Source organism: Heteronotia binoei, chromosome 4, assembly GCF_032191835.1.
Source record: "Heteronotia binoei isolate CCM8104 ecotype False Entrance Well chromosome 4, APGP_CSIRO_Hbin_v1, whole genome shotgun sequence".
NCBI lineage: Eukaryota > Metazoa > Chordata > Lepidosauria > Squamata > Gekkonidae > Heteronotia > Heteronotia binoei.
The window spans coordinates 183858473-183878439 of record NC_083226.1 but is presented as its reverse complement, the minus strand read 5'-3'; the positions used below and the strand labels follow the sequence as shown (position 1 = coordinate 183878439).

General features: G+C 51.4%; 1 protein-coding gene across 1 annotated transcript in view; it reads right to left on the bottom strand.

The window, feature by feature from the left end:
• The window catches only part of CNTFR (ciliary neurotrophic factor receptor), a 761181-nt gene that overhangs the window by 22465 nt on the left and 718749 nt on the right, over positions 1-19967 (bottom strand). Inside the window, exon 7 of the mRNA XM_060236258.1 lies at positions 14939-15102. Coding sequence (XP_060092241.1) covers positions 14939-15102 — 164 coding nt within the window. The remainder of the gene's footprint in view (positions 1-14938; positions 15103-19967) is intronic.

Genomic DNA, 19967 nt, shown 5'->3' with positions numbered 1-19967 from the left:
AAAAGAAGAAGAAGAAGATATTGGATTTATATCCCGCCCTCCACTCCGAAGAGTCTCAGAGCGGCTCACAATCTCCTTTATCTCCCTCCCCCACAACAGACACCCTGTGAGGTGGGTGGGGCTGGAGAGGGCTCTCACAGCAGCTGCCCTTTCAAGGACAACCTCTGCCAGAGCTATGGCTGACCCAAGGCCATGCCAGCAGGTGCAAGTGGAGGAGTGGGGAATCAAACCCGGTTCTCCCAGATAAGAGTCCGCACACTTAACCACGACACCAAACTGGCTCTCACAGAAGCTGAGACGTGGCTCTTGAGTGAGGCCGGAATTCCAGCACCTCTTTGGAGACAGCAGCCTCCGCTGGAAATGTGAGTCAGGGAGTCACAGCAAAGAAACAGCAAATGCTAAGAACAACGAGAGCAAAATGTTCAGGAAGCACTGAGGGACTCATTCAGAACATCTGCCCGCATGGTTGCCAGCTCAGGAGTGGGAAATACCTGGAAACTGGGGGTGGGTGGGGGTGGAGCCGGGAGGGCAGGGTCTGGGGAGAGAAGAAGATGATATTGGATTTATATTCTGCCCTCCACTCAGAGTCTCAGAGAGGCTCACAATCTTCTTTATCTTCCTCCCCCACAACAAACACCCTGTGAGGTGGGTGGGGCTGAGAGGACTCTCACAGCAGCTGCCCTTTCAAGGACAACCTCTGCCACAGCTATGGCTGACCCAAGCCCATTCCAGCAGCTGCAAATGGAGGAGTGGGGAATCAAACCCGGTTCTCCCAGATAAGAGTCCACACACTTAACCACTACACCAAACTGGCTCTCACAGAAGCTGCCCTTTCAAGGACAATGTGAGGGCTATGGCTGACCCAAGGCCATTCCAGCAGCTGCAAGTGGAGGAGTGGGGAATCAAACCCGGTTCTCCCAGATAAGAGTCTGCACACTTAACCACTACACCAAACTGGGTCTCACAGAAGCTGCCCTTTCAAGGACAATGTGAGAGCTATGGCTGACCCAAGGCCATTCCAGCAGCTGCAAGTGGAGGAGTGGGGAATCAAACCCAGTTCTCCCAGATAAGAGTCCGCACACTTAACCACTACACCAAACTGGCTCTCCCAGAAGCTGCCCTTTCAAGGATAATGTGAGGGCAGATGCAAGGGGAGGAATGGGGAATCAAACCTGGTTCTTCCAGCTAAGAGTCCATGCACTTCACCACTACAACAAACTGGCTCTCCACACCAAACTGGCTCTCCATACATCCCGCCCCCCCCCCCTCCCAAAGCAGCCATCTTCTCCAGGGGAACTGATCTCGGTCCTGTAATATCAGGCGATCTCCAGGTACCATCTGGAGGATGGCAACCCTAGCTGCCTGGTAAGGACCCCCCCCCAGTGAAAGCTGACATGTGAGGCTGCAAGTGCTGCTCGCACTATACTCCCCCGAAGCCCCTCCCCCCTTCCCAAACCTCAACCTCCCCAGCTCCACCCCCCAAATCTCCAGGAATTTCCCAAACCGGAGCTGGTAGCCCTCCTCTTAGAGTTGCCAATCTCCAGGAGGGGGCAGGGGATCCCCTGGTTTTGAGGCCCTCCCCTCACTTCATCAGAAAAGGATGGGGATGTCTGGTGGGCACTCCATCATTCTCTATGGAGACCAATCCCCACAGGGTCTAATGGAAAATTGATCCATGGGTATCTGGGCTCTGTGTGGGCTTACTTTTGAGGTAGAGGCACCAAACTTGCAGCATAACATCTTATGTCTCTTCTCAAAATACCCTCCAAGTTTCAAAAGGATTGGACCAGGGGATCCAATTCTATGAGCCCCCCCAAAAGGTGCCCTTAGCCTTCATTATTTCCAATGGGAGGAAGGCATTTAAAAGGTGTGCGGTCCCTTTAAATGTGTTGGCCAGAACTCCCTTTGGAGTTCAGCTGTGCTTGTCCCACCCTTGCTCCTGGCTCCGCCCCCAAAGTCCCCAGATATTTCTTGAATTGGCCTTGGCAACCCTGCCTCCTCTTGAGCTGTGAGCTGCGGCGGCGGCAGAACCTTGTGAGGGGTGGGAGTCTCGCCTTCTCCCCCCCTTGGCCAGAGTGGAAAAGAAGCTCCTTTTGGATCCCAAATGGTTTCTAGTTTGAATCACAGAATCCTAGAGTTGGAAGGAATCCCCAGGGTCATCTAGTCCAACCCCCTGCACAATGCAGGAAACTCACAAACACCTCCCCCTAAATTCACAGGATCCTCATTGCTGTCAGATGGCCATCCAGCCTCCGTTGAAAAACCTCCACGGAAGGAGAGCCCACCACCTCCCGAGGAGGAAGCCTGTTAGAATCATAGAAGAGTCGGAAGGGACCTCCAGGGTCATCTAGTCCAACCCCCTGCACAATGCAGGAAACTCACAAACACCTCCCCCTAAATTCACAGGATCCTCATTGCTGTCAGATGGCCATCTAGCCTCCGTTGAAAAACCTCCAAGGAAGGAGAGCCCACCACCTCCCGAGGAGGAAGCCTGTTAGAATCATAGAAGAGTCGGAAGGGACCTCCAGGGTCATCTAGTCCAACCCCCTGCACAATGCAGGAAACTCACAAACACCTCCCCCTAAATTCACAGGATCCTCATTGCTGTCAGATGGCCATCTAGCCTCCATTGAAAAACCTCCAAGGAAGGAGAGCCCACCACCTCCCGAGGAGGAAGCCTGTTGGAATCATAGAAGAGTTGGAGGGACCTCCAGGGTCATCTAGTCCAACCCCCTGCACAATGCAGGAAACTCACAAACACCTCCCCCTAAATTCACAGGATCTTCATCGCTGTCAGATGGCCATCTAGACTCTGCTTAAAAACCTCCAAGGAAGGAGAGCCCCCCACCTCCCAAGGAAGACTCTGTTCTGCTTTTGACCTGCCCAGCCCCTCTGGAGCGCCATGGGGCACACACAGCTCTTCCCCCCCCCACTGCATCCTCCGTGGGCCTGCCTTCCCCTGGAGAGGGAACGGAAGAACGCAGGGGCTCCTCCGTGCAGCTCCTTCGCTTGGCTTCTGAGGCTGGAAGCAGAACTGCTGGAGTTTCCCTCACAGCTGGTTTGTACCTGATCCACAGAAAAGGGAAGGGGGAGATAAAGGGGAGTGGGGCACAGCAAAGAGGGCAGGGAAAGGAGTAATCAAGAGATGTGGGTGGAGGGATGGCCTCCTACCTGATCCTTTTAACTGGAGAGGACAGGAGTGGACCCTGGGACTTTTGGCCTGCCAATCAGAAGCTCTGCTGCGCGCCCCCCAAGCCGGAGCCCCTCCCCTCAAAGGAAAAGGAAATAATTCACAATGTTCTCCTGCAGTTAACAGAGAAACATGGCCCTCCTGAGTGAATGAGAAGGCCATATAGGGTTGCCAAGTCCAATTCAAGAAATATCTGGGGACTTTGGGGGTGGGGCCAGGAGACTTTGGGGATGGAGCCAGGAGACATTGGGGTGGAGCCAGGAACTCGGTTGTGACAAGCAGAATTGAACTCCAAGGGAGTTCTGGCCATCACATTTAAAGGGACCACACGCCTTTTAAAATGCCTTTCTTCCATAGAAAATAATAAAGGATAGGGGCACCTTCTTTTGGGGCTCGTAGAATTGGACCCCCTGGTCCAATACTTTTGAAACTTGGGGGGTATTTTGGGAAGAGGCACTAGATGCTATACTGAAAATTTGGCACTTCTACCTCAAGAAACAGCCCCCCCAGAGCCCCCGATACCCGTGGATCAATTCCCCATCATTCCTTATGGGAATTGTTCATGGAGGTACATCATGGCTGTGGGGGTGGGGCTTCCCCCGCCAGCCAGCTGGCTGAGGGAGGGGGAAAGCCTGTAAAACCGGGGGATCCCCTGCTGGGACCTGGGGATTGGGAAGCGTAAGGCTATAAGGGTCCCCAAAGTGCTCCGCTGTTCTAAGCGAAGACCGCACAGGAAGAGGGCTCCCAACGGCTGCGGAAGACGCTCTTCCCAATTCTTCCAACTCTGTGATTCTGCCAATTCTTCCAAAGATGGACTCTTCCAATTCTGCGATTCGGGTCGCCTCTTCCAACCCTAACCCTAACCCTAGATGGCCCTTTCCAGCTCTGTGATTCTACGATACGAGTCCAAGTGAGAAATCCCATCAAGTCACATATTATTTCGGGCAACCTGGAAAGCTTCTCAAGGCAAGAAACGTTCAGAAATAGTTTGCGGTTGCCGGCCTCTGTGTAGCAGCCCAGAAGTTCCTGGGTGCTCTCCCATCCAAGGGCTCCCCAGGGCGGACCCTGCTTTCGCTTCTGAGACCTGCAGAGACGGGGTTCGCTGGGCACACCCTGGTCAGAGCGGCTCAACTAGCAGTAAAGGGGGAAAAACACACCTCTTTGTGGGGTCTCTACCAGTCACCTTTCCCCCAGTTTGGTGTAGTGATGAAGTGCACAGACTTTTATGTGGGAGAATCGAGTTTGATTCCCCACTCCTCCACTTGCAGCTGCTGGAATGACCCATATGCTTGGGTCAGCCACAGCTTTCACAGAGTTGTCCTTGAAAGGGCAACTTCTGTAAGAGCTCTCTCAGCCCCACCTACCTCACAGGGTGTCTGTTGTGCTGGTGAGGGGAGGGGAAGGTAAAGGAGATTGTAGGCTGCTCTGAGACTCTTTCCTTGAAAGGGCAGCTTCTGGGAGAGCCCTCTCAGCCCCACCTACCTCACATGGTGTCTGTTGTGGGGGAGGAAGGGGAAGGAGATTGTAGGCCGCTCTGAGACTCAGTCCTTGAAAGGGCAACTTCTGTAAGAGCTCTCAGCCCCATCTACCTCACAGGGTGTCTGTTGTGTGTGTGTGTGTGGGGGGAAGGTAAAGGAGATTGTGACCGCTCTGAGACTCTGAGTTTCAGAGTATAGGGTGGATATAAATCCAATATCATCATCATCATCATCTTCACCATCATTATCTTCTTCTTCCATAAACCACTTTGTTCTCCTGTAAAATCAAGTTTGCTCAGGTTTCCCAGAAGCCATTTCCTTGGGCATCTTCTAGCTGCGTCAGCAGGGTGGTTGCCTTTGGCCGTTTGGAAACTTCCTCCCGACTTCTGCGAGAGAGCCTATCTCAGCTTCGGAGAGCGGCAGAAACCCACGGGAGACGCGGGACTGTTTCAGATCACAGCGTGACCTTGTGGGAGAAATTAGCGGAGAACGAGGCGTCCACGGCGAGCAGCTCTGGGGACAAGCCGGTCGTAAAAACGAGAGCACGGATGACTCTGGGGAGAAGTGCGAACCGCAGAATGAGGCCATAAGGCTTTAAAAAGGACCTTGCGTGAGCAAACGCGGACACGTCTTGGGTAGAAAGGGAGCATTAAGGGACCCCAGAGCTCAGCGGGTGTGGCGGTTTCTAAAAGGGGTGCAGTCCCAGCTTCTCCTGACGCTAAAGAGAGCTGGAAGAGACCTCAAGAGTCCCCGGTGGCCGAGGAAGGGCAGAAGATCCAGAGGGAGGCATGCAAGAAATGAAAATGGAGAAAGCCACACGTCACTAAGGGACGGGGAGGAAGCCTCAGAAATCGGGGGTGGGGGAAGGAGCTTTAGTAAGGAAGGCGAAGGCCCCTGGAGTGGGATTGGAGCCAGGCTGCAGGAGGGGGCAGATTCTGGCTCATTCCTGGGCTGGCTGGCTTTGCCAGGAGTTCTCAGCTGTAGAAAATAAGAACGAACAAGCTGTTGTGAGTATAAAACGGAGCAGTGGACAATGCTGTAAACTGGCTTGGGTCTCCGCTGAAGAGAAAGGAAAAGAAAGGTCCCCTGTGCAAGCGCCAGTCGTTTCCGACTCTGGGGTGACGCTGCTTTCACAACGTTTTCACGGCAGACTTTTTACGGGGTGGTTTGCCATTGCCTTCCCCAGCAAGCTGGGGACTCATTTTACCGACCTCGGAAGGATGGAAGGCTGAGTCAACCTTGGGCTGGCTACCTGAATCCAGCTTCCAACGGAATCAAACTCAGGTCGTGAGCAGAGAGTTCAGACACACAGTATTGCAATACTGCTGCTGTACCACTCTGCGCCACGGGGCCACAAATGAAGCTATTGTTGTTACTCAGGGGGATTTTTGGTAGCAGGAACTCCTTTGCATATTAGGCCACACACCCCTGATGAACCAATCCTCAAAGAGCTTACAGGGCTCTTCTTGCAGAGCCTACTCTAAGCTCCAGGAGGAGTGGCTACGTCAGGGAGGTGGGGCCTAATATGCAAAGGAGTTCCCACTACCAAAGAAAGCCCTGTTACTATTGTTGTTGCTATATACTAACAACAACAATTCCTTGCAAAATCTAGACAGAGTTGACAGACTGGACAGGAGCGTCACACAAGCGCATATTAAAAGAAGCTGGCCACTTTATTATCCTTTTACTCTAGAAGAAGAAGGTGAAGAAGATATTGGATTTATATCCCGCCCAAATCTCAGAGCGGCTCACAATCTCCTTTAAGCTCCTCCCCCACAACAGACGCCCTGTGAGGTGGGTGGGGCTGAGAGAGCTCTGACAGAAACTGCCCTTTCAAGGACAACTCTGCGAGAGCTATGGCTGACCCAAGGCCATTCCAGCAGGTGCAAGCGGAGGAGTGGGGAATCCAACCCGGTTCTCCCAGATAAGAATCCGTGCACTTAACCAATACACCAAACTAGCTCTAGAGCTAAGCTGGCTCCAGTTCCGGAAATCCCTGGAGATCTGGGAGGAATGGAGACTGGGGAGCGTATCTGACAGGGAGAAGGACTTCAAGGGGGCGGGGTACAAAGCCATAGAATTTACCTTCCAGAGCAGCTGTTTTCTCCAGGGGAATGGATCTCTGTCACCTGCAATAATGAGAGATCTCCATCCACTAGCTGGAGGATGGCAACCCTGTGAACCTCTGTCTCGTGGGCCCTCTCAGGAGGGGGGGGGGCTGCAAGTATCTGATAGACTCTCAGTTGGGCAAGGAGGGCAGCAGGGTATAGGGGACTGGGGTGGGGTGGGGGCTAAGATGGAAAGATGCCTCAAGGAGACCAGCAGCCAGGGAGCAGGAGGGGACCTCCTTGAAGAGACTAGATTCAGAGCAGTGCTCCTCCGTCCTGTTCCCTCAACTGATGGAGGCCCCTCAGAAGGATTCTCAGGTCCACAGAATCATAGAGTTGGAAGGGCCCTCCAGGGTGATCTAGTCCAACCCCCTGCACAAGGCAGGAAGCTCACAAACACCTCCCCCTCAATTCACAGGATCCTCATTGCTGTCAGATGGCCATCCAGCCTCTGTTGAAAAACCTCCAAGGAAGGAGAGCCCACCACCTCCCGAGGAGGAAGCCTGTTAGAATCATAGAAGAGTTGGAAGGGACCTCCAGGGTCATCTAGTCCAACCCCCTGCACAATGCAGGAAACTCACAAACACCTCCCCCCTAAATTCACAGGATCTTCATTGCTGTCAGATGGCCATCTAGCCTCTGTTGAGAAACCTCCAAGGAAGGAGAGCCCAGTTAAAGCATAGAATCATAGAGTTGGAAGGGACCTCTAGGGTAATCTAGTCCAACCCCCTGCACAATGCAGGAAACTCACAAACACCTCCCCCTAAATTCACAGGATCTGCATTGCTGTCAGGTGGCCATCTAGCCTGTTTTTTTTTTTTATTGTGACAAAGTTGTGTTTCCCGTGGAGTAAAAAGCGAACCTTGGCATTGTCAGAAAGGCCTTGATGGCCTCTGTTGAAAAACCTCCAAGGAAGGAGAGCCCACAACCTCCCGAGGAGGAAGCCTGTTCCATTGTGGAACCACTCTAAACTCACAAACGCTTCCTCCTAAATTCACAGGATCTTCATTGCTGTCCGATAGCCATCTAGCCTCTGTTGAACAACCTCCAAGGAAGGAGAGCCCACCACCTCCCCAGGAGGAAGCCTGTTCCACTGAGAAACCGCTCTAACGGTCAGGAAGTTCTTCCTAGTGTTGAGCCAGAAACTCTTTTGATTTAATTTCAACCCATTGGTCCTGGTCCTACCTTCTGGGGCCGCAGAAAAGAATTCCACACCATCCTCTATAGGACAGCCCTTCAAGTGCTTGAAGATGGTGATCCTATCACCTCTCAGCTGCCTCCTCTCTAGGCTAAACATCCCCAGCTCCTTCAGCCTTTCCTCATAGGACTTGGTCTCCAGACCCGTCACCATCTTCGTCGCCCTTCTCTGGACCCCTTCCAGCTTGTCTACATCCTTCTTAAAACGTGGTGCCCAAAACTGAACACAAGACTCCGGATGAGGTCTTACCAGAGCAGAGTATAGCGATACCATCACATCACGTGATCTGGACACTAGACTTCTGTTGATACAGCCCAAAACTGCATTTGCCTTTTTAGCCACCGCATCACACTGCTGACTCATGCTCAGTGTACAGTCCACTAAGACCCCTAGATCCTTTTTGTGCAGACTACTGCTAAGATAAGCCTCCCCCATCCCTTGCTTGGAAGTTCCACACCAAAGGAGGTCACAGGCTGGGGGACTGCCAGCTCTCCTTCCTTTCAGTGCTCCCTCCTCCCATGTGCATATAGGGTTGCCAAGTCCCCCACAGCCTCTGGTACCATAGAGCTTCCCTCCCAAATTGCTAGAGCATCTGGGAAAACTATAGAGTTTTCCAAGGAAGCTCCTAGACCGGCCAGCATGCAACATCACTTGCAAGTGACGTCATTGTGCCGGCGATGTTGGGCAGGGATCCCCCTGCTGGCCAGCGGGTTGGGGACCTCCAGGACGAGAGAACCCCCGACTCGCGTCTTAGAACACATCTCAAGGGTTCGTCACCGAATTCCTGCCGTTCCTCTTTCGCAGCATTGTATGGAAACTGGCCATGACTTAGAATCCCTGATATTCTTTGTATTGCAGAAGGCAGAAGTTTCTAGTTGTAAGGGTGGTGATATACAAAAAATCCTGTCGCAGAAGGAGGCGAGGTGGATACATCGCTTAAGCACAATCGAGCCCTTCGGTCTTAACCAATGTAATGATCTCTCATGTTTTGTTTAGGTTCTTTGGGGTATGTGTTTGTGAATATATATGAGGTCCCCTTTAAGTGCTCAATCGATACCAGCTGTGACTTGTCATTTTAGGACGCTGATTCTCTAGTGTGGTCACACCGTCAATGGAAATAATATGGGCGCTTGAGAGAAGCCGGTCTGAGGACCTTGTCAGGTTGGATCATGTGTTGTACTTTCACATTTTAATTGTTTAATTTGGATTATATTGTTCATTGTATTATTGCTGTCACATTTGGTCTTTATTATACAGTTGGCTTGTAAAGAAGCTGCAAACGCAGCGGAATGCAATTTAAGCCGGTGATTGCGTGAAGGCAAGATTTTCTCCTTCGGAAGCCGACATCAGTGGAAGGACTCCGCTTGGAATTTACTTCTGAGTAGTAGCACTCCATATAGACTTTTTGGAATTTTTTGGAGTCATCCTTGGGAACTGCGTTTTTGTTTGGGACTTTACGCTCTCTATGTGATTTATATCTACATAAGAACATAAGAGAAGGCATGTTGGATCAGGCCCATGGCCCATCCAGTCCAACACACAGTGGCCAATATATGTGTGTGTGTATATACACACACATATATACTGTGGCTAATAGCCACTGATGGACCTCTGCTCCATATTTTTATCCAATCCCCTCTTAAAGCTGGCTATGCTTGTAGCCGCCACCACCTCCTGTGGCAGTGAATTCCATGTTAATCACCCTTTGGGTGAAGAAGGACTTCCTTTAATCCGTTTTAACCTGACTGCTCAGCAATTTCATTGAATGCTCATGAGTTCTTGTATTGTGAGAAAGGGAGAAAAGGACTTCTTTCTCAACTTTCTCCATCCCATGCATTATCTTGTAAACCTTTATCATGTCACCCCGCAGTTGAAGTTTCTCCAAGCTAAAGAGCCCCAAGTGTTTTAACCTTTCTTCATAGGGAAAGTATTCCAAACCTTTAATCATTCTAGTTGCCCTTTTCTGGACTTTCTCCAATGCTATAATATCCTTTTTGAGGTGCGGTGACCAGAATTGTACACAGTATTCCATATGAGACCACACCATCGATTTATACAGGGGCATGATGATACTGGCTGATTTGTTTTCAATTCCCTTCCTAATAATTCTCAGCATGGTGTTGGCCTTTTTTATTGCAATCGCACACTGTCTTGACATTTCCAGTGAGTTATCTACCACGACCCCAAGATCTCTTTCTTGGTCAATCTCTGCCAGTTCACAACCCATCAACATGTATTTGTAGCTTGGATTCTTGGCCCCAATGTGCATTACTTTGCACTTGGCCACATTGAACCTCATCTGCCACGCTGATGCCCACTCACCCAGCCTCACAATCCTTTGGAGTGCCTCACAATCCTCTCTGGTTCTCACCACCCTGAACAATTTAGTGTCATCCACAAACTTGGCCACTTCACTGCTCACTCCCAACTCTAAATCATTAATGAACAAGTTAAAGAGCATGGGACCCAGTACTGAGCCCTGCGGCACCCCACTGCTTACCGTCCTCCACTGTGAAGACTGCCCATTTATACTCACTCTCTGCTTCCTATTAATTAGCCAGTTTTTGATCTTTGGAATGAATTGTGGATGCTTTTGCACAATATAATATAGATTTTTGGAAATTTGTCATAAGTGTTATGTATTTTTGACACAGTTGTTTTTTAGATTTCCATCCGGGAGCTGGGCAGGTCTATATGCATAGGAGCCTTGGGGGGGGCACCCACAAACAAGCACAGATGCCCTCTGGAATGGGAGGGGGTCTCCCTAGCTGGGACAACTGCACATAGCGTCAAGACAGATACATGTGGGGGGATTTCAAGTCCTCCTCTAGGGTGGTTCCACCCCAAGGCCAGGTTGGCCGGCCTCCCTTCCCCACCTCCCTCTGCTTTTTGCGAAGGATCCCCCCTCCCTCCCGGGCAGCCGCCTAGCCTCCCCCCCCTCCCCCCCCCAAAAAAAGCAATAAGAGAGCAGAAATATGATAACAGCCCAGCAATTTCCATGTCCCTGACAGCACAGAACGTTATGACAGAAGATAGTTTATCTCCCGCTTATAATCTATCGCGCCAGAGAGCGCATAACTGCGGTGACATTTATACTTTAAATACCTTTTACGTCCTGCCGGGCGAGTTTTATGTCGAACATATGTATGGAAAATAGCCCCACTTGGAGACTGCGGAGAGGGACTGGAGCCAGAAGAGGGTTTCCAGGGGGGAGGGAAGTTCAAAGAGAGCAGGAGAAGACGGGGGAGAGGGGGGGGGAACGGGCCCCCGCATCTTGTTTGCGTGCTTGGAGGAACGTCTTCACTCCCCTTGTGTTTTGCATTCGGAAATCAAGGCAACTATCAAAGAGATGCTCTCCGCAGGCTGTTTAATGCGGGAGCCAATGTCACCCCAAGGACAGCGTTTATACTACAAACGGGTTGAGAAGTGTTTCGCTAGCAGACCTCTCCCCCCCCCGCCCCTGCCAGATGAACCCTGGGAAACGGAGTCTTCTTGTGCTGTGAGGCCCCATCTATATGGCATGTCAAGCAGGGCAAATCGTTTTACCCCTGTTCAAAACCCATCCCCCCCGCCCCTTTCAGCTTAAGAAAATGGAATAGAAGAGAAGGCTGGAGAGGGGGACATCAGGTCACATGACCTCTTGGAAGTCTCTCCTGTTGCTTGCCAATAGAGTTCCAATCACCAGATGTGCCCTGGGGATCTCCTGAGATTACAACTGAACTCTAGAGAACAGAGATCATTCCCCCCCCCCCCCCAGAGAAAATGGATGCTTTGGATACTAAACTCTAAAGCAGCGGTGACAAACATGCGGCTCGAGGACTAAATCAGGCCCCTGGAAGGCTCTTATCAGGCCCCTGAGCAACTGGCTGTCGTCTGCTTCCTTCTTCCTCTCTCTTGCTTCCTTCTGCATCACAGCTTGCTTTGCCAGGCTTGCTCAATCGCACAGCAGAGCTACAGAGCAAAGCCACTGTTTTCTCCATTGGCTGACTAGCACATGAAGCAACTTTTGTCTCTCCCCCCAAATCTGATATAAATGAGACCTGGTTGGACCAGGCCAATGTGTGTCACAAAATGTTTGTATTTGTGTTCTGTTTTATAATGAATTCTTGGAGTTTCATCTTTATTAATAACATGTTATTTATAACACCGTCGGGGAAGGACGGTGGCTCAGTGGTAGAGCATCTGCTTGGTAAGCAGAAGGTCCCAGGTTCAATCCCTGGCATCTCCAACTAAAAAGGGTCCTGGCAAGTAGGTGTGAAGAACCTCAGCTTGAGACCCTAGAGAGCCATGAATGGGGCTGTGGCTCAGTGGTAGAGCATCTGCTTGGGAAGTAGAAGGTCCCAGGTTCAATCCCTGGCATCTCCAAAAAAGGGTCCAGGCAAATAGGTGTGAAAAGCCTCAGCTTGAGACCCTGGAGAGCCGCTGCCAGTCTGAGAAGACAATACTGACTTTGATGGACCAAAGGTCTGATTCAGTATAAGGCAGTTTCATATGTTCATATATATGTTCATATATGTAATGCCAAGGACCGTCGATATAAACTTTACAAAGGACACAGACAAACACAATTTTTTTTTTAAACTTAAAACAAAACACGCTTTTAAAAGATTACCACTCTTGGAATATTATGTTTAACTGTCTCCGGTAACTGACATCTCTTACTCTGAATGGAGGAAATAGAGGCTTTGCTCTGTAGCTCCTGCGCGATTGAGCAAGCCTGGCTAAGCAAGCTGTGATGCAGAAGGAAGCAAGGGAGAAGGAGAAGGAAACAGACAACAGCCAGTTGCTCGGGGGCCTGATAGGAGCCCTCCGGGGGCCTGATTCAGCCCCCAGGCCGCACGTCTGATACCCCTGATCTAGAGCATTAGTCAAAAAGTCCCTGGCAGCTACAAAGGTTTATACAACAAAAGCCAGAACCCAAATTCCATCTACTCAGGTGAACTGAATCAATGGCGTGACATCTGTTTTCCTCCACAATGTTTACCAGTTGTTGAGGTGTACAGAGGGCACGCCTAAGACACCTCCTTTGTGTATCTTGCTCCAACATGTGTGTCGGTGTGTCAGTGCCAGATGCAACAAAATTGTGTGTTTTGGTTTCTGGCCTATGGCGCAGAGTGTTAAAGCTGCAGTACTGCAGTCCTAAGCTCTGCTCATGACCTGAGTTCGATCCCCGGTGGAAGCTGGGTTTTCAGGTAGCCGGCTCCAGGTTGACTCAGCCTTCCATCCTTCCGAGGTCGGTCAAAGGAGTCCCCAGCTTGCTGGGGGGAAAGTGTAGATGACTGGGGAAGGCAACGGCAAACCACCCCGTAAAAAGTCTGCTGTGAAAACGCTGTGAAAGCAGCATCACCCCAGAGTCGGAAACGACTGGTGCTTGCACAGGAGACCTTTCCTTTTCCTTTGGTTTTGTGCAAAGCAGAAATTGACTGTCGGGATTTCTACAAAACACATGTTCCTTGGTGCTTGGGCGGGGGGGAACAGTGCAGCCCCAGAGATTAAGGACACAACCCATGGAGAAATTCCCCTGCCAAGAACCCATTGACATTAATGGGAGCTACACGAAGCCACGGTCTGTGGCACTCACACAGGAGAACCTCTTGGGGGGGGGGGGCGGATTGTGCCTTGATTAATTCTCCCTTTAATTCTGCAGCTCAGTGCCTCGACATTATGACAAACAACCCAAGTTTCCCCAGGGGTCACAGCTGAGAGTGGTCTCTGCAACAGACATACTGGCTGCTCTTAACAGGGTTTCTTAGGTATAAGTGCCTACATAAAAACATAAGAGAAACCATGCTGGATCAGGCCAATGGCTCATCTAGTCCAACACTCTGTGTCACACAGAGGCCAAAGAACCCCAAGTGCCATCAAGGAGGTCCATCAGTGGGGCCAGGACACCAGAAGCCCTCCCACTGTTCCCCCCACCCCAAGCACCAAGACTGCAGATCATCCCTGTCAAAGACATAAGAACATAGGAGAAGCCATGTTGGAGAAGCCAATGGCCCATCACAGTCCAACACTCTGTGTCACACAGTAGCAAAAAAACCCCAGGTGCCATCAGGAGGTCCACCAGTGTGGCCAGGACACTAGAAGCCCTCCTACTGTTCCCCCCCGCCCAAGCACCAAGACTACAGATTATCACTGCCCCAGACATAAGAACATAAGAGAAGTCATGTTGGATCAGGCCAATGGCTCATCACAGTCCAACCCTCTGTGACACAGAACAACCCCCCCCCCCAGGTGCCATCAGGAGGTCCACCAGTGGGGCCAGGACACTAGAAGCCCTCCCATTGTTCCCCCCTGCCCAAGCACCAAGACTACAGGTCATCACTGCCCCAGATATAAGAACATAAGAGAAGCCATGTTGGATCAGGCCAGTGGCCCATCCAGCACAACACTCTGTGTCACACAGCAGCAAAAAAACCCAAAGTGCCATCAGGAGGTCCACCAGTGGGGCCAGGACACTAGAAGCCCTCCCACTCTTGCCCCACCCAAGCACCAAGAAAAACAGGTTGCTTACCTGTAACTGATGATCTTCAAGTGCTCACCTGTGCAGTCATACACTTCAAGGTTGGATTCGGGCAGGGCCCGAAACCCAAGTGTAGGACTGCGCAGGAACCACAGAAAGATTACAGAACATTTCTGTCCCAGGCACTGCCTATCAAACAATAACTCATGCAAGGGGATGACTTGAGTTCAGCTGGGAGAAAATGACAGCCGCAGGGATGCGTTTTGGAGTTCAGATTCTCCAAATTCTTTCCCTGGAGAACAAAACCTGCAGTCTGAATTTCCTCTTGCTCTTGGTGCTATTAAGAGGGACAACTGTGCATCCCATACCTGGTCTCCCCGTAACCCTCTTTCATCATTAAAGCACAGACCAGCCCCAACAGACCCGGAGGCCAGCAACCCTGTGATGCCCGCCACGAAACCCCTTTGCCCGTAAGGAGAGAGGACGGACGTCGGCACTCACGTGTTGCCAGTAGTCGATGATGAGCGGCCGATAGCGCAGGAAGAATTTGAGGGGGAAGGAGTCAGGATCAGGCCACGTCGAAGGGTACTGCCACGTCACCATCAGCCGGCGGGGGTTGTTGGGGATGGGCTTTGCCACCACGTTCTCCGGAGGGTCCGGTTTTACTGCTCAAAGAAACAGGGCACGGGAGGAGAAGGAGAAAATGCTTGGTGAGAGAAGCGCTGCGTTGCCCACTCTGCCTCCTACATGAGAACATAAGAGAAGCCATGTTGGATCAGGCCAATGGCTCATCCTGTCCAACACTCTGTTTCACAAAAGAACATAAGAGAAGCCATGTTGGATCAGGCCAGTGGCCCACTCAGTCCAACACTCTGTGTCACATAAGAGAAGCCATGTTGGATCAGGCCAATGGCCCATCCAGTCCAACACTCTGTGTCATAGAAGAACATAAGAGAAGCCATGTTGGATCAGGCCAATGGCCCATCCAGTCCAACACTCTGTGTCACATAAGAACATAAGAGAAGCCCTGTTGGATCAGGCCAATGGCCCCTCCAGTCCAACACTCTGTGTCGCATAAGAACAGAAGAGAAGCCCTGTTGGATCAGGGCAATGGCCCATCCAGTCCAACACTCTGAGTCACATAAGAACATAAGAGAAGCCATGTTGGATCACGGCAATGGCCCATCCAGTCCAGCACTCTGTGTCACACAGTGGCCAATATGTGTGTGTATGTATATATATATACACACACATACATACATACATTTACACACACGCACGTATATATACACACACACATTGTGGCTAATAGCCACTGATGGACCTCTGCTCCAGATGTTGATCCAATCCCCTCTTGAAGCTGGCCACGCTGGCAGCTGCCACCAGGTTCACCAGCATGGCCAGAACTCCAGAAGCCCTCCCACTGTGCCCCCCACCCACAAGCACCAAGAAGACAGAGCATCACTGCCCCAGACATAAGAGCATCAGTGAAGCAATGTTGTATCAGACCAATGGCCCATCCAATCCAACACTCTATGTCACACAGCGGCCAAAATCCAGCAGCCATCAGGAGGTCCATCAGTGGGGCCAGAATTCCAGAAGCACCCTCCCAGTGTTGCCCCCAAACACCAAGAATACAGAGCAACAGTGCTCCAGATATAAGAACATAAGAGAAGCCATGCTGGATCAGGCCAATAGCCCAATAGCCACTGTTGACCTCTGCTCAATATATTTACCCACTCCCCTCTTGAAGCTGTCTATACTTGTGGCTGCCACCACCTCCTGTGGCAGTGAATTCCACATGTTAATCACCCTTTGGGTGAAGAAGTACTTCCTTTTATCCATTTTAACCCAACTGCTCAGCAACTCAACTAAAGAATTATCACCCCCCTCAAAGGACAGGCCAAACTACATTTCCCAGTGTCCCTGGTGGCTGCAGTGTTCCAAGCGGGGTTGCCAGCCTCCAGGTGAGGCCTGGAGACCTCCTGGAATCAGAACCGATCTGCGGGCGATTGAGATCACTTCCTTGGGGGGGAAATGCTGCGTTGGAGAGTGGACTTTGTGACGTTCTACCCCACTAAAGTCCCCTCCCCCCCATACCTCTCTCTGCCCAGGCTTCACCTCCACATCTCCAGGGATTTCCCAACCCAGAGCTGGCAACGCTCCTTCCAAGAGCGGGGAAGGGAAGAAACAGCTGCAGCTACTTGGGAGAGCTGGTGGCAGAACCAATGGGTTGCGATTAAATAGGTTTATGGGTTTCTTGGGTTTATATCCCACGCTCCCCGCCGAAGCAGGCTCAGGGTTTCTCACAACCAGTAAAATCAGAACAGTTGTACAATTAAGCAATTAAAACAAACTGAACAATTAAAACAGTTAAAAGAATCTGGCGCTAATCATATTTGGTATCATCTCACTTCGGTTGACGTTCAGTGTATATTAGATGTACATCAGTTGCACCGTATCAGTCATTCCAGATTCATTAAGGGCCTGCTGGAATACAGGCCTTGCGGAATTGGGTGAGGTGCCACAAGGCCCTAACCTCTTCCGGCAGGTGGTTCCACCAATAAGGGGCAGCGATCAAGAAGGCCCCGCTTTCTGGTGGACTTTAATCTAGCCTCCCTCGCCCCGGGGATCGATAGTAGATTTTTCATCCCAGATCTAAGTACCCTCTGGGGAACGTGTGGGGACAGACGGTCCCTCAGGTAAGCAGGTCCTCGGCCATATAGGGCTTTAAAGGTGATAACCAGCACCTTGTGGCAAATCCGGTACACTATTGGCAGCCAGTGCAGTTCCTGCAGCCCAGGCTGCATGTGCTCCCACTTGGGAAGCCCCAGAAGCAGCCTGGCTACCGTGTTCTGTACTAGGATTTGAGACAGGGGCAGCCCCATGTAGAGGGCATTACAATAGTCCAATCTTGAGGTGACTGTTACATAAGAGAAGCCATGTTTGATCAGGCCAATGGCCCATCCAGTCCAACACTCTGTCACAGTGGCCAATATATGTGTGTGTGTATACACACACACACATACATATACTGTGGCTAATAGCCACTGATGGACCTCTGCTCCATATTGTTATCCAATCCCCTCTTGAAGGTGGCTATGCTTGTGGCCGCCACCACCTCCTGTGGCAGTGAATTCCACATGTTGATCACCCTTTGGGTGAAGAAGGACTTCCTTTTATCTGTGTTAACCTGACTGCTCAGCAATTTCCTTCAATGCCCACGAGTTCTTGTATTGTGAGAAAGGGAGAAAAGGACTTCTTTCTCTACTTTCTCCATCCCATGCATAATCTTGCAAACCTCTATCATGTCACCCGCAGTTGACGTTTCTCCAAGCTAAAGAGCCCCAAGCGTTTTAACCTTTCTTCATAGGGAAAGTTACTGTTGCATGGATCACAGTTGCCAAGCCACCGCGCTCAAGGAAGGAAGCGAAAGAGGTTTCAGCTAAACATCCAGAGAGTTGGAGCAATTCCTTTCTAATATGCTCAGGGCAATGCACTTCTTCCTCCAGGCCAAACTGGTGCCAGGATCCTGGCGGTTTCTTTGCCTTCCTCTGGACACAGAAAGAGCCCCGGGGCACAGAGAAAGCTGCAGTCCTAAGCTCTGCTCACGACCTGAGTTCGATCCCTGGCGGAAGCTGGGTTTTCAGGCAGCTAGCTCGAGGTTGACTCAGCCTTCCATCCTTTCGAGGTTGGTAAAAGGAGTTCCCAGCTTGCTGGAGGGAACGTGAGATGACTGGGGAAGGCTATGGCAAAGCACCCCATCAAAAGTCTGCCGTGAAAATGTTGTGAAAGCAACGTTGCCCCAGTTGGAAACGATGGTGCTTGCACAGGGGATGTTTCCTTTCCTAAGAGCCCCGTGGCACAGAGTGTTAAAGCTGCAGTTCTACAGTCCTAAGCTCTGCTCACGACCTGAGTTCGATCCCCGGTGGAAGCTGGGTTTTCAGGCAGCCAGCTCGAGGTTGACTCAGCCTTCCATCCTTCTGAGGTCAGTCAAATGAGTACCCCATGTGGGAATGTGTAAAAGACTGGGGAAGGCAATGGCAAACCACCCCGTAAAAAGTCTGCCGTGAAAACATTGTGAAAGTAATGTCCCCCTAGAGTTGGAAATGACTGGTGCTTGCACAGGGGACCCTTCCTTTTGTCCTGGACACAGAACAGGGGTAGTGGTGGTGGTGGGGTCACTGAGGGAGTGGGGTGGGGGGAGCTATGAATTTCTTGCATTGTGCAGGTGTTTCGGCTAGATGACCAATGGGGTCCCTTCGAGCTCTATGTTTTTATGACCGACACAGTTCCCTAGCCGGCGTCTCACATGAGCGAGTCCAAGGGAGCATCCGGAGCTGAGTAACATCCAATTGGGATTGACCCAACCCAAAAAAGGCGGCCGGGCGCCCCATTTGCATCAGGGCTAATGTCCCTCCAATGGCTGTGCAGGGGGGAGTCAGAAGGGGGTGAGGGGGAACTCTGAGCTTCTCCAGATGACTGTGGAGCCCCCCCCCTTGCTCCACACCCACCTTTTGGGGTGGACATCAGCTTCCACTCAAAAGGCCTCCGAAAGCATCAGGAAAGTCATAAATCCAATCCCGGCTCTGCAGGTTTCCTGGATTTTGGCTTCCAGCGGAACGAAGCGCTTGCGGAGCTGAACGGACCCCGATGACTCTCGAATCCAGCTCACTGTCAGCTCCGCAGGACACGGAGTGATGGGGGAAAGACTCAATGGAGCACGCCAACTTTTTCCAGCCGTTTGCTCTGCAGGTGTTTTGCAGAACGCATTCCGGCCAACTTCCCCTCCCCTGGTGTCAATCCACTTCGAGTTTTGTGAAGCCGCAGCGATTTAACTGGGGCAAAGGCCTCTGATAGCACGGTGGAAACTACAGGGCGGGGGGGGGGGGAGATAAAACAGATGCTGGAGAAGGGGTGTCTTTATATGAATGGGCGTAGGATGCCGGATGAGCGGAACAACTGCTGGATCAGACCAAACTGTCCATCTGGTCCTGCATCCGGTTTCCCACGGTGACCAGACAGATGTTATGGAATGGCTACCAGCGGGATGCGAAGGCAAGAGCCCTTCTCTGGGGCTTGTCGCTTCACCACCACCTGTCCCCCGCCCCACACATCCCTCAGAACAGGGAGGACCCCTGGAGCCCTTGCGCCAAAGTCCTCTGGGCCGCCTCTCCATGAATGTCCTGATGCCCCTTCTGCAGGTTTGCATGATACTGACCATCCCCGCGTCTTGTAGCAATGAGTCCTGTAGGCTAACCAGGCCTCAGAATCAGTAGGCGCTCACAGCAGCCCAGCTCCTGAACCTTTCTGAGGGTTTCCCCTCCTCCTCCCCACCTACCTTGTCCCTTGAATAGTAGGTGCAGCTGCATAAAAATCCCTGGATTAGGAGAGTGGGCAGCCAGCCAGCCACCAAGGGCTTTGCCACGCCCCCAGCAGCCCTCATTAGCCCCTGGAGAAGCCCACACCACCCTTTCTCCACTTCTGATGTGATTTTGGGTGGTGGGTGGCTTGCTGGCCTTTTGACTGG